The 11,412-nt window shown below is 37.9% G+C and overlaps 1 protein-coding gene across 2 annotated transcripts; it reads left to right on the top strand.

Annotated features, from left to right (window-relative positions):
- The first annotated feature begins 1,485 nt into the window (after positions 1–1,485).
- Positions 1,486–10,798, top strand: LOC140951742 (uncharacterized). 2 transcript variants are annotated; one of them, XM_073401067.1, is made up of 10 exons: positions 1,486–1,823; positions 3,274–4,509; positions 5,295–5,349; positions 6,025–6,156; positions 7,554–7,643; positions 8,168–8,245; positions 8,859–8,921; positions 9,214–9,284; positions 9,780–9,878; positions 10,436–10,798. In XM_073401067.1, the coding sequence occupies exons 1-10, from the start codon at positions 1,741–1,743 to the stop codon at positions 10,557–10,559; spliced, it is 2,031 nt and encodes a 676-aa protein (XP_073257168.1). In that variant the 5' UTR covers positions 1,486–1,740; the 3' UTR covers positions 10,560–10,798. The 2 variants fall into 2 exon arrangements, with proteins under 2 accessions (XP_073257168.1, XP_073257169.1); XM_073401068.1 differs by having other exon boundaries at positions 1,713–1,823; positions 3,354–4,509; positions 10,436–10,797.
- Positions 10,799–11,412: the final 614 nt, after the last annotated feature.

Genomic DNA, 11,412 nt, shown 5'->3' with positions numbered 1-11,412 from the left:
GAACAAAGACTGTAAATGCATTGAGGTCAAGATTATTACGAGCGAAAACGACCCCGCTAATCTACGCCTTCATGAAGCATTTTACATTAGGAAGTGCAAGCCTACACTCAATTTCCGGGAGGAATGTAGTAAATTCGCAGACCTTCTATTTTAGTACTCTAGAGACCATTCTTAAGCGTAGACTACGAGTAGTCCCCCATTTTTCCTCAGGGATAGTAGAGCGAGCAAAACGCGAGCACGCGTGAAAATCACCCCACGCGAGAAAAGGCGACACTCTCTCCCCGCCGCGTGACGCCTTTTCTCGCGTGGGGTGATTTTCACGAGTGCTCAAGTTTTGCTCGCTCTACTATCCGTAAGGAAAAATGGGGGACTACTCGTAGTCTATCTTAAGCGCTCTTCGATGTCCTTTGTCTAGAGACATTCCATCATTAGAGTGTTGTATTCCATTCACAGTTTATTTCTATAGTTTTCATAGATACGTACGTCACATTTTCTACACATTTCAACCCACACCTTCTTTGCATATATATTAGCGCGCGCGGAATATTTTCTCATCCCTGATGGTACCGTTGATCGGCGAAAGCTTGGATTTTGGATGTTAGTCTTTTTAAACAGCAGTTTAAGGCCTCACTGGAGCAGTTTTTATATTTTTTAATTTTGCTGCTGAAGGACAACATGAACAGATTATACATTTTTAGTATTATTTATTTTTAGTTTAAGTATCTCTGAAGATTTGTCACCAATTTCATTTCATTATTCAGCACATATGCAATAATTATGCAGTAGAATCCCGGGGCGCTATCCATTCAACCAAAATTCCGACTGGTCCGACCGGGAAAAGGGGGGTGCTTACCATTTGACAGAAAAAACCGTTTTGGGTGTTGAAAGCATAATGGTAAGCGATTTATCGGTTTAGCGTAGAAATGCCACATCCGTTACGGTTTGAATCCAAAAAAAGGGCGATTTGTGTAGCGTGAGTGTGGAACCGAGAAGGAACCGAGAAATTGGTAAATGGTAAGCAACATTCCGTTTGGTTTGTACCTACCGGAATGAAAGGACTACCTCAAAGCAAAGCTTACTCCTTAATTTTCGGTTGGAATTTCCGCAGTTTCCAAAAAGTGACCTTACCATTTACCTTCCATCCGGAATTTCCGAAATTTTCTGTCAAATGGTAAGCACCGTGGTCCACCTCAAAAGGTGGACCAGTTTTTTCGAAACGTTTCCGGTTGGACCGAACCGATCCATTGAGTTTTGGACCGAAATTTCCGGAAATTTTGTTTGAATGGATTGCGCCCCCGATTTCTCAAACGCTCGGTATTTTTGAAATTTTTCGATAATTCAACTTCCCGCGCCGATACCATTGATCTTATTCATCTTATTGATCTTATCCCCACACCCCCCACCCCCCCCGCCTCCGCCACCAAATGGCTCGTTTGATATCCCAGGGTGCATTGAAAGCTTAGTTGCGCGCGAAACTCGATGCAATGTTCGAAGAGAGACAAAATGGCGGACGAGTGGAAAGGTTTATCCACGATTCGACCTTGGCGTTAATTGTTTTTCCTTCAGAGACATTTTTGGACATTACTAGTACAGTGTAGTGAACAATGAAGACGCAAAGTCATTTACTTCCTTCATCTCTGCTTTTTTGGTCCTGTTAATTGGAAGACTTTTATCTTCGAGTTTTATCTTCGCTCTAAAGAAGTGGATCATTTCTATTTCCTGTTTTCGAATGATGATACGATGGCAAAAGGAAAAGTTTCTTCGTCTTCTGGGGGATCCACGGCTATTGAGTCAACTGTGAAGCGAGTAACTGAATCTGAAAGGTAAAATATGCTGACAACTTTAATTACTGTGCCCTTTGTATCGTTCGAACTAAAATAAGCGCGCCTTACTTTAAGCTTAATACGTACGGGTATTAAAATATTTTCGGCGTAAGCTCATACGAAGGTTAAGGTTATGATTGGTTTACTTTTCGGAATAAGGCTTATTCAATAAGGCTCCGAATACATAAAACTTCAAATTTCTTAAATTTCAAGGGGTGACTAACGTAGTTTTATTCAGCAATTTTGATTTTGTTCAACTGGTTAGGTCGTTCAACCTTGCCAATTTGAGGATCGCAGATAAGGGTCTGTTTTCAAGAAGGGATGGCAGTTGCCCTTGCCAGAGGGTTTGCCAAAGCACTCGCACATTTCCTCTCTTTTATGTGATACGGCAGGTATGGTTACTCTGGCGCTAGGGTAACGCCAATTGAGTGCTAGGATTATCCTAATAAGTGGGGAACCCTACCTGCCCTGTAAACATTCTGCTAATGTTAGCCAACTTTGCTCTGTCGTGCATGACACGTAAATCTTGAAAAACTGCATGGAGTGATTCAATTTTTGAGCTAAAAGTTATCAATATTAGGTATTTTCTGTATACAATGATATTATTTGTCCATTTTTTCATGTTTTCCATGGAGATCTCTAAGATGTCATTCTTTTTTTTGCCTTAGATGGCAAATTCCGGCGGGTGGGAACTCTTGAGCTGTCAAATCTCCCAGGTTGGGGACGAAAAAAGAGGGCAAATGCCCCGTCCTCCGTCAACACTGCAACATTTTTCATTGATTGCACATTCAACAAAGTCTTCCTTTGTAATGGCGATAGGATTCTAATTAAGACTTCATGCCGTGACGACATGCACCAGTTTATGGTTTTAGTACTGATATAAAATTATTAACATTAAAATTAATAGAGCACTGTTAAGTTATATGTTATGAATAGGTTATAAATATGAAAGGATGTTCTTCAAGTAATATCGACAGAAATCACTTGATTCACTAACCAAAAAACGTTGATTCACGTCGATAGCTCCCAAGTTTCGCTATGTAATTCTGGATTGATAAGCAATGAAGAACTGCAAGCATAAAATCGAGAACATGCCTTTACAACCCCGTCTTGCTGGAATTGACTCATGCATTACAAAATACGTTTATTAAGTCTTGTGTGGCCACTGAAGTTTATTGATTAGGGTGTTGAAACTGGGTGCATCAGCTTCCATTTAAGGTCATTATACTGGGAAAACTGACCTGAAACTTGATCCACTTGGTTTTCTAACCCTAATCTCTTAACTTCACTGGTGTAGTCCATTTTAGGGTAGTCCATATGGGTAGTTCATGGGGGTAGTCCAGGTTGTGGTGATTTCCAAAGGCTCTTTGCCAATAAGAAAACAGATGTATAAACAATGTATAATCATGGTAATAATCAAGCTGCTCCTGTGACTATTGTTATTTTACAGACAAAGTGTGATGTCCCAGAAGGTTTGCATCATGTTGACTCCTTGTGATCTGATAACTGATATTGATTGTAATTTTAAAGCAAAAGAAACTAGTTCAGAAGTTGATGTGCAATCCACTGGAAATGCTGACCAGATGGGCTCAAGTGGAATAGGGAATCAAAGCCATAATGGTGATGCAGTTTGCTTAGCAGATGCAAGCATAATTGAAGATGAAGTGAGGTCACCTTCTAATGGCTTTAGTCCAGGTAACTTTTATGGGTCAAAGAAACAAAACATGTCACCAAGGATAAGATTATTTTCTCCAAGTAGTCAAAAACTATTAAAGGAAGAACATAGCAAGTCTTTAAGTAAACATTCTTTGGGTGTGAAAAGGAAAAATAAGAAACAGGGAAACTCATCTGAGGTGAGAAAAAAGCAGAGGACTTCAAACATGGCGAGACAAAGTGAATTCTCGGAAGCAAAACAAAGATCGGTTGCAACTGGAAAACAAACTTTTAGTGCATTTGTAGATAGTACAACAAATGTCAGTAAGGCGGAAAATCATGTTGAAAGAAAGGATGAAACAAAGTTATGCAAGTCAGAAATTAATGGATTTGAAAGCAATGTTACTAAGGAAAAGAGGTTCTCGTCTTGTGGTGCATTTGAACAAAGTAACAATACTTCAGTTGGAGCAACGAATAGTGATTCAAGCCCAACAATGGCCAATGTTGCCTCTTCAAATGCAAGTGAGGTTGAATCCATTGGCTCAGAAGTAAGCCTTTACAGTGGTCCTGGTTCTGTAATAGATGGTTTGTTTCTGAGAAAGAATGGCAATGAATACTTCTTCTCTAATTCATTAGACACTGATACACAAAATACTGAAGAGTTTGCCTGTCAGAAATTCAGCAGAGAGAGCGTTATAAATGGTGTAACAAAGTTGAACCCATTTTCTGCATGCAATAATGTAAATAGATTGACAGAGGAACCTCCCATATCTTGTGATGTTGCTGACAATTCCCAGTCAAGTTTTTCAATTTCACTGCCATCACCAGACACCAGTGAGAGTGATTTTACACTAAAACTCTCAGAAAAAGAAGCAGATTCAAGCTCAACAAAAAGTTCTCCAGAACACCAAGCACCAATCACGAAATACTTCAAAAGCATGACAGGACCCAAGTGTAGAACAAAGCTCATAACAAGAAGTGTCTCATCCTCAGGAATGTCCTCTATAGAGAACTCTCCAGAAGTTAAAACCAGGTTAGTATGTTTATAAGTACAAATAGAACTCAACATAAAATTATCTTTGTTTGGGACATATGGTTTGTACAGACTCGAAAAGTTCTTGAATTTCAGCCGCCATCATATAAAATCCTTCAATGATACTACATCCTTGAAAAGCTCTTGAATTTTATGTTTCATCTTGAAAGTGCTTGAGATGTAAGATATTTCATCCTTATTTTTAGCAAATTTCCTTTTTGGAGAGTAGTTTTCAATGTTCAACTTCGTATGAACATCTATGCATGATCAAAAATTTATATGTATTGAGCGATTTCTTAATTTTATCGGTTTTTGGTCCTAAATTTAACAGAAATTAAAGGTAGTTTTTTGGTGTTGCGGACGCATATAATCACCAAATGATGTAAATACAAAAGATTGAAAAGACACCAAACAATATCCACATCACAGCACAAAAGCAAACCAACATTGGTTTCTGCAACACTAGGAAATACCCCAGTTACGGTATGCAACAGAGTGCCCAACTCATGCTTTACTGCAAAGGGGCTTCTTGCTCCTGTGCTTCTCTGCAGTCTGTCTTATTATTAGTCATTGTCATCATGCTTGACAATTACTCAAGTGTTGTTTTTATGTTTTAGTTTACTCAAATATAATAAATAATGTCCAGAACTTTTATTTCTTCCTCTGGTTTTGCTTTCTTTGGATAAATACAGCACATGTATTAATGATTTGCTTATTGATTCCATAGTGAGGGAGGGGTAGCTCTACAGTAGATAATAATTTTGTATATATGTTTGTTATAACAGGATATCTCCATCTAGAAGAAGTAAAGTTGGGAAGAGACAAGAGCAAATGTACTTGGTATGTTTTAGACTACATATGATATTTTCCTACACAACTCTAACTATATAAGCTACCCTGCTAAATCAAAGGCCAGGTCACTTCTGGTCACGTGAGGGAGTCAGAGTCGGAGTCCTAATCAGAAGCGTAGAACTTTGCTATCTAGTGAAAACAGCATTCTGATTCCACTTATGACTCCGTTGTTTGCCATCAAATGAAAACTAGGTTTTCAGAGTCGCAAGCTGAAGCAGAAGAACTAAACCAGTCACAAAGCGTAGAAATATGGATTGTGATTGGTTGTCCTTCCGCTTCTTCTTCCAACTCCGACAATCTGGTTTTCACTAGATCATAAGCGGAATGAAGCGACAGAGTCATAAGCGGACTCAGAAGAAAATGGAAATGTTCTGATTCTTCTGGATCTGATTCCGTTGAGCTTATGACTCCTCATACGACTCCGATTTTTGATTTTCACAAGGTCATAAGTGCTCTTACGACTCCACTTACGATTCTGACTCCAACTCTATCGCTAGTGTAAACCAGCCTTTACAACAAGTTGTTATAAGACCTCTCAATGAAAGCCCATCTGATATTAAAAGTTGGTAGTGATTTATTGTCGTTGAGTAAATTATACTGAATTTGTACAATTGTCTCCATTAAATGCAAGATATAAACTGGTTATACATTTGTTTTTACAAGGATTTGGGTCAGAAGGACTTTGGACATGTAACCTGTCCCACCTGTGGAATGGTTTATACTAAAGCCCAGCCAGATGATGAAGCGGAACATATCAGGCATCACAAGAGATTTGTCAGTGGGCTGAGGTTTTCAGTAAGTACTGTTAAACAACCTGATCAATTTTCCATAACTCTACCTCTTGGAAGTCCGCACTTTTGGACTGCTAAGAGAAACTACAGTACACCTTATAGAATCATGATTTTTCAAACAGGTGTTGCGAAAACTAAGACCCTCCAAAAACTTAGACCTAAGGCCTGTCTTAGTTAATTTCAAGATAACGAAAACTAGGACCCCCTAAAATCGAATCTGTCGAAGTTTGAAGTCAAATTGTAACCAAAGTAGGTTTAATCTGTCAAATTGTCTTCTGTCTGATCCTTTCCACTAACTTTTACACTGTAGGTCAAATTTAATGGTAAATTTAGGGGTCTTAGTTTTCGTAGTTTCAAAAAGAAAGACCCCTTTTAGTTTTTCTCTTTTTAGTTCTTCTTATTAGTGTTTAAACAAAAATTGACCTTGATTCCTTAATTCTTAAAACCTCCGGATAATGCATGTACAATGTAAAACATGTAGTTTTGAGCTATTTATGCAGTGGAAGTTAAATTTTGGATCCAAAGTGTTCGCTTTTGGCCTTAAACATGAGTAATAATATTATTAAAACAGAGAAGCTAAGAGAGTGAGAGTAGGACAACATTTAAAGTTTTCATATAAAGTACCTGAGTATTAATGAATTTTGTTCCTCAATCTCCCATTGCAGTAAAACGAACATAATCAGTGTGAGCCAGATTATTATTTTAGTTCTGAATATTCAATATAAACATCACATTATTCATTCAAAATATTTCTCTGTTTCTGATTGGCTAAAATCACATGCATAATTCATCATAACCAGCTACTGTTGACCAAATTTGGAAGAATTTTGCCATATTGAACCGATAATGTTACTCACATGCAGCTCAAAACCGTTGATCTTTCAAAAGTGCAGCAAAGTTACAGATTATTGAACCATTAACCGAAAAGACCTGGGGACGAGTTTGAGTTGTTTTCGAAGTGAGTAATGGCGGAACATTTTACTCATTTCACGGCGAACTATTGTCTAAAAACATAGCAAGAACAGCAAGAATACAACTCGACGGATGACATCTACTAGTTGAAGTTTATTAGCAGACCTGAACAGCCCTTTCTCTCCTAAACTTCCCAATAAAGATGCACTATCGATATGAACTTAACATTGACAGCAGTAAGCATGTTTTAGCTTGTTTTTAAACTTGGAATTATTTCAATGAATAATAATGCAATTATTGAATTCAGCTTTCATAGGATATGAGGAATTTTGGAGATCTTGGAGGGTGTTATCCAACACCCTCCTCGATCTGCATAATTCATCATATCCTACTCAGACTCATTCAATAATTGCTAAATATACAAACTCTCATTAAATATGTTTTACCTGTGGTTATCATGCTGATCATTGTGTCTGGGTGTTTGTTAAGGGCTGGAAGAATGAGAGTCTTATCAAAGAGTATCAGGATGGACGAGTGATTATGGTGGGACCAGATGATCATCCTCTTCATCTTAAAAAGGTACTACCAGTATATAAACATCAAGACATCAATGCTTGCCAGTAACACTGCAAGCCCACTTCTTTAAAGTCCGCATAACTTCATCTGTGAGCCACAGGTAAAATCCAAAAGTAAAATACACCATTTGTATTGGTATTGCTGGCCCCAGCTCACAGGCCAATCCATTTGGCTTTGTTAACCAATTCCAATTGATTAATAGCATTTCTATAAAAACTATTAAAATCTTGACTTCAAACACAATGGGCATCAAACCGCCTTCCAGGCCCAATTCTTACCCAATGAGTTGGGTTGGAAGGAGGGGGTAGTAATCCGCTATGAAAATGGCAGAGGATGATCACCGGCGAACTTCAAAAATACCCCTTCAAGTAGACTGTTCACAGCCCCCTATTATTTCATACGATTATGGAGATCGAAGTGCAAGAGCAACCCCTCATTTTTATGTGAGTACCACCAAGTTTCCTTTTTATAGAAAATGTAGTCTGCTATACAGCTAATTTGAAGTTGACTTTTAAATGTATTTTAAGGTTGAGGAAATACGGAAAGTTGTTGATAGTGAATTGGGCTTTGTTGCTGATGTACCTTACATTCAGTCTGAAGCAAAGGTTAGTAGTTTGGAAATCATGGCCCGAAATTTATGAGCAATTCACTGTTATTTATCATTACATGGGAATGTAGCAGACATCAGGAGTTTCTTGGTGTTTTAGAAGGGCACAATCACCAAATGACGTATTAGAAAAGTTTAAAAAGACACTGAAAAATACCCACACTACAAAACAAGACAACACTGAACACCAAGACCACAACACCAAGAAACACCTGAAACTTTATTTTATACATTTGCACATAAAGGAAGAGTGAAAGAAATTTTCAGCAGGGTGGGGAGAGTTGAAGCCAATTTGCCACTTTGGAAACGACACGGAAACTGGTCTGAGTTAACTTACTCAAAGAAATCTGGGATCGTTACTGGAGACACGGCAGTACGCTGCTGGCCATTTTTTTTCTCTGTCCCCAGTTACAGTCCCAGAATTCTTTGCGAACGTTAACAGTTTAAATTCTCGTTTCTAAATAATTGACGAATTACAAACATCTTTGTAAAGAGTTTGGACAATCGCTCTCGGTAAAAGACGTTTATTAAAAGCCCAGATGGTTGAAACAACTGGAGTATCGCAAACTTGCTACCTGTACTCTTTTTAACAACTTCTCTTTCCTTTTCAGACATTCCTTTTCATTACTGCAAAAAAGGTTGTTGGCTGTACGGTGGCAGTTCAAATAGATCAGGTAGGTTAACTCTACTAGCTGACTCCTGTCTTGGTACCAACGGATTTCCCTGTAAAACAGACACTTGGCTTTGACCTTGAGGTGGTTTTACTTATTCCACACTGTTGTTTATAAATTCAACAACAATGCTTTCAGTTTGTTTGATTGAAGATTTACTTTCAACCAAACAAAGTTACTGCCATTTAGCGGGAAAAAAGAAGATTTTTAATCATAATTTTTTTAGAGAAAACTGCATTCAACACATTAATGATAATGGCAATAGCATCCAACATCTGACACTTTTTGTCTTAAGGGATACCCAGTGTTACCTTCGCCTGGAGAATCATCAACCCCTGAAAAACAGATTGCGGCTTGGTGTTGCAGGTAAAGTGAAACTTTCACAAAACAAATTATTACCTTAGAACCTGTATAAAACGGCCAAAAAAAAGCACTTTACTTGAGTGTCAATGTATTTAGCACGAAAGTGCTAATTAGGGACACTATATTGACGTGTCCTACTGGAGACGGGACCGCCATTTTACGTGGTCATCCGTACCACGCGAAGGTCTAGCTGTTAGGGCAGTACCTTCAATTCTCAGTTATTTTAAAATCCTGAGTTCAGCTGAGTAATTTTTTCCGGTCCCGGGAATCGAACCCGCGACCTCCCTTGACCTTTCACTCTGCAGTCAAGCGCTCTACCGACTGGGCTAATCCTGACGCACGCAAAATATTTTAAATATTTTAAAATAAATTATGTCTATGTCTAGTTTAGTTTAAGTCCTCCATAGTCCAAACTTATTTAGTTTGCGGTCCATCAGAAGTAGTTTCGGTATGCATTCGTTTTAATCAACAGTTCCATCAAATTTTGTTCCTTTGTAGTACAACTCCCACACTTGCACAGTGTGGGATTAGCAGAATCTGGGTGCACAGTCGGTACAGACGAAAGAAGGTTGCTACACGACTTCTGGACTGCGTTAGGTGAGAATAGAAACTGACGCTTGAGAATACCTTCGACTCAAAATAAAGGGTTCTATCAGTAGTTAAAAGCATAAAGGACCGGCCATACTCTTTTAAACTTACAGAACAATATAAAGTACAGCTTTGAACCTTCCGACCAAAGGGTCACACCTTACAACTAAAGCCAGTACAACTCATACGGTACTGTGTGATGGACAATTTCAAAAGAACAAAGGAAAGTTCTTGTCTTTATCTTTATGCTCTCACTTAACGATAGCCACATCGCAAAGCATAAAAAGACTACGCAGAAAAGTGCTGCGTATAGTATGCACATTTTAGGATTTCATCCATGGACTTAAAACAGCACCATGACAAGACAACAACACAGGTGTGGTTGCGAACGATCTGAAATTAAGAAGTTCTCAATGAAAAATGTGTTTATTTTTCGATAATTTCGCAACAACTCTCCCGTCTTTAAGTAAACGAACTGTTAAACTATTTGTTTGTTTGTTGTTGTTGTTTTTTTAAAAGCAAACTTTACTCCTCAGTGTTGAACTTTCTTTTGGTTATTTTTGTAGAATGAACTTCCTCTATGGATGCGTTATACCAAGGGAACTTGTGGCTTTTTCTGATCCCACACCCGATGGCAAAAGACTTGCCCAGAGTTACACTGGGACATCGCAATTCCTTGTGTTCCGGTAGTCTGCGCAGAGGCGTGTTGACGATTTTGAAGGCCACATTTTAGACTATTTATATTGTGCATGCCCATGCAATTTACTTCAGCTGGATAAAGTGCACCTTATTAAAAAATATTGGAAGTCCTTTTTTCTTCTATCTTTTTTTCTCCTTTTTTAGAGACAACCATTTAAATACGATTTTCCTTTCAAAGACTACTTTAAGCTTTTGAGTGCATGATGCCGTGTCATCCCGGCAACATGCATGGTGGGAAAATAAAATGTTTGTATGTGAACTTGAAGAAACTTGCTCTTCCTAAATGGATGCACATTTTAGACTTTACGTCCAAAAATCTAACATTGCTTCTAATTTTCCTGCGAAATGAGTTTGTAGAATGGTTTTGTTATTTGAAATAAATCATGTTGCCATCATTACTCATCATGCACTCAAAAGCGTGAAATGTTCGTTAATAAAACACCGCAATTACCTCTAAAAATTTGAATTGCAAGGAAGTGAATTTTTTAGTTACTTGTCATACATCCCAGTAAAGCAATTTCGAAACTGAGGCATTTTAATTAACGCAGTTTAAAAAAGATTTTGATGTACACACTGAATCGGTGCGAGAAGGTTACGAATTTTTACGGCTTAGTGTGGACAGAGTCTCGTTCAAGAAATTTAGTGCATATATAGTCCTGGTTTTTGTGAACTTTAAAAATATATTTTATGGCCGATTTTTAATTTTTGGCCACTTATTCGTTGTCCTTTTTTGTAAGTTGTAAATGGAATCTTAAATTAGACAAATATTTTTTCTAAATAATTAAATGGAGCCATTTTCATTACGACTACTTTTTAATTAGTTTCTCTTGTGCCTAGAAGAATG

Source organism: Porites lutea, chromosome 11 (genome assembly GCF_958299795.1).
Source record: "Porites lutea chromosome 11, jaPorLute2.1, whole genome shotgun sequence".
NCBI lineage: Eukaryota > Metazoa > Cnidaria > Anthozoa > Scleractinia > Poritidae > Porites > Porites lutea.
This window is presented reverse-complemented; position numbering and strand designations above follow the sequence as displayed.

Excerpts from the sequence above, each read along its gene's own strand:
- LOC140951742 (XM_073401067.1), top strand. The coding sequence starts at position 1,741 with ATGGCAAAAGGAAAAGTTTCTTCGTCTTCTGGGGGATCCACGGCTATT. Across the intron at positions 8,246-8,858 it reads ACATTCAGTCTGAAGCAAAG|ACATTCCTTTTCATTACTGC; the intron begins GTTAGTAGTTTG and ends TTTCCTTTTCAG. Across the intron at positions 9,879-10,435 it reads CGACTTCTGGACTGCGTTAG|AATGAACTTCCTCTATGGAT; the intron begins GTGAGAATAGAA and ends TTATTTTTGTAG.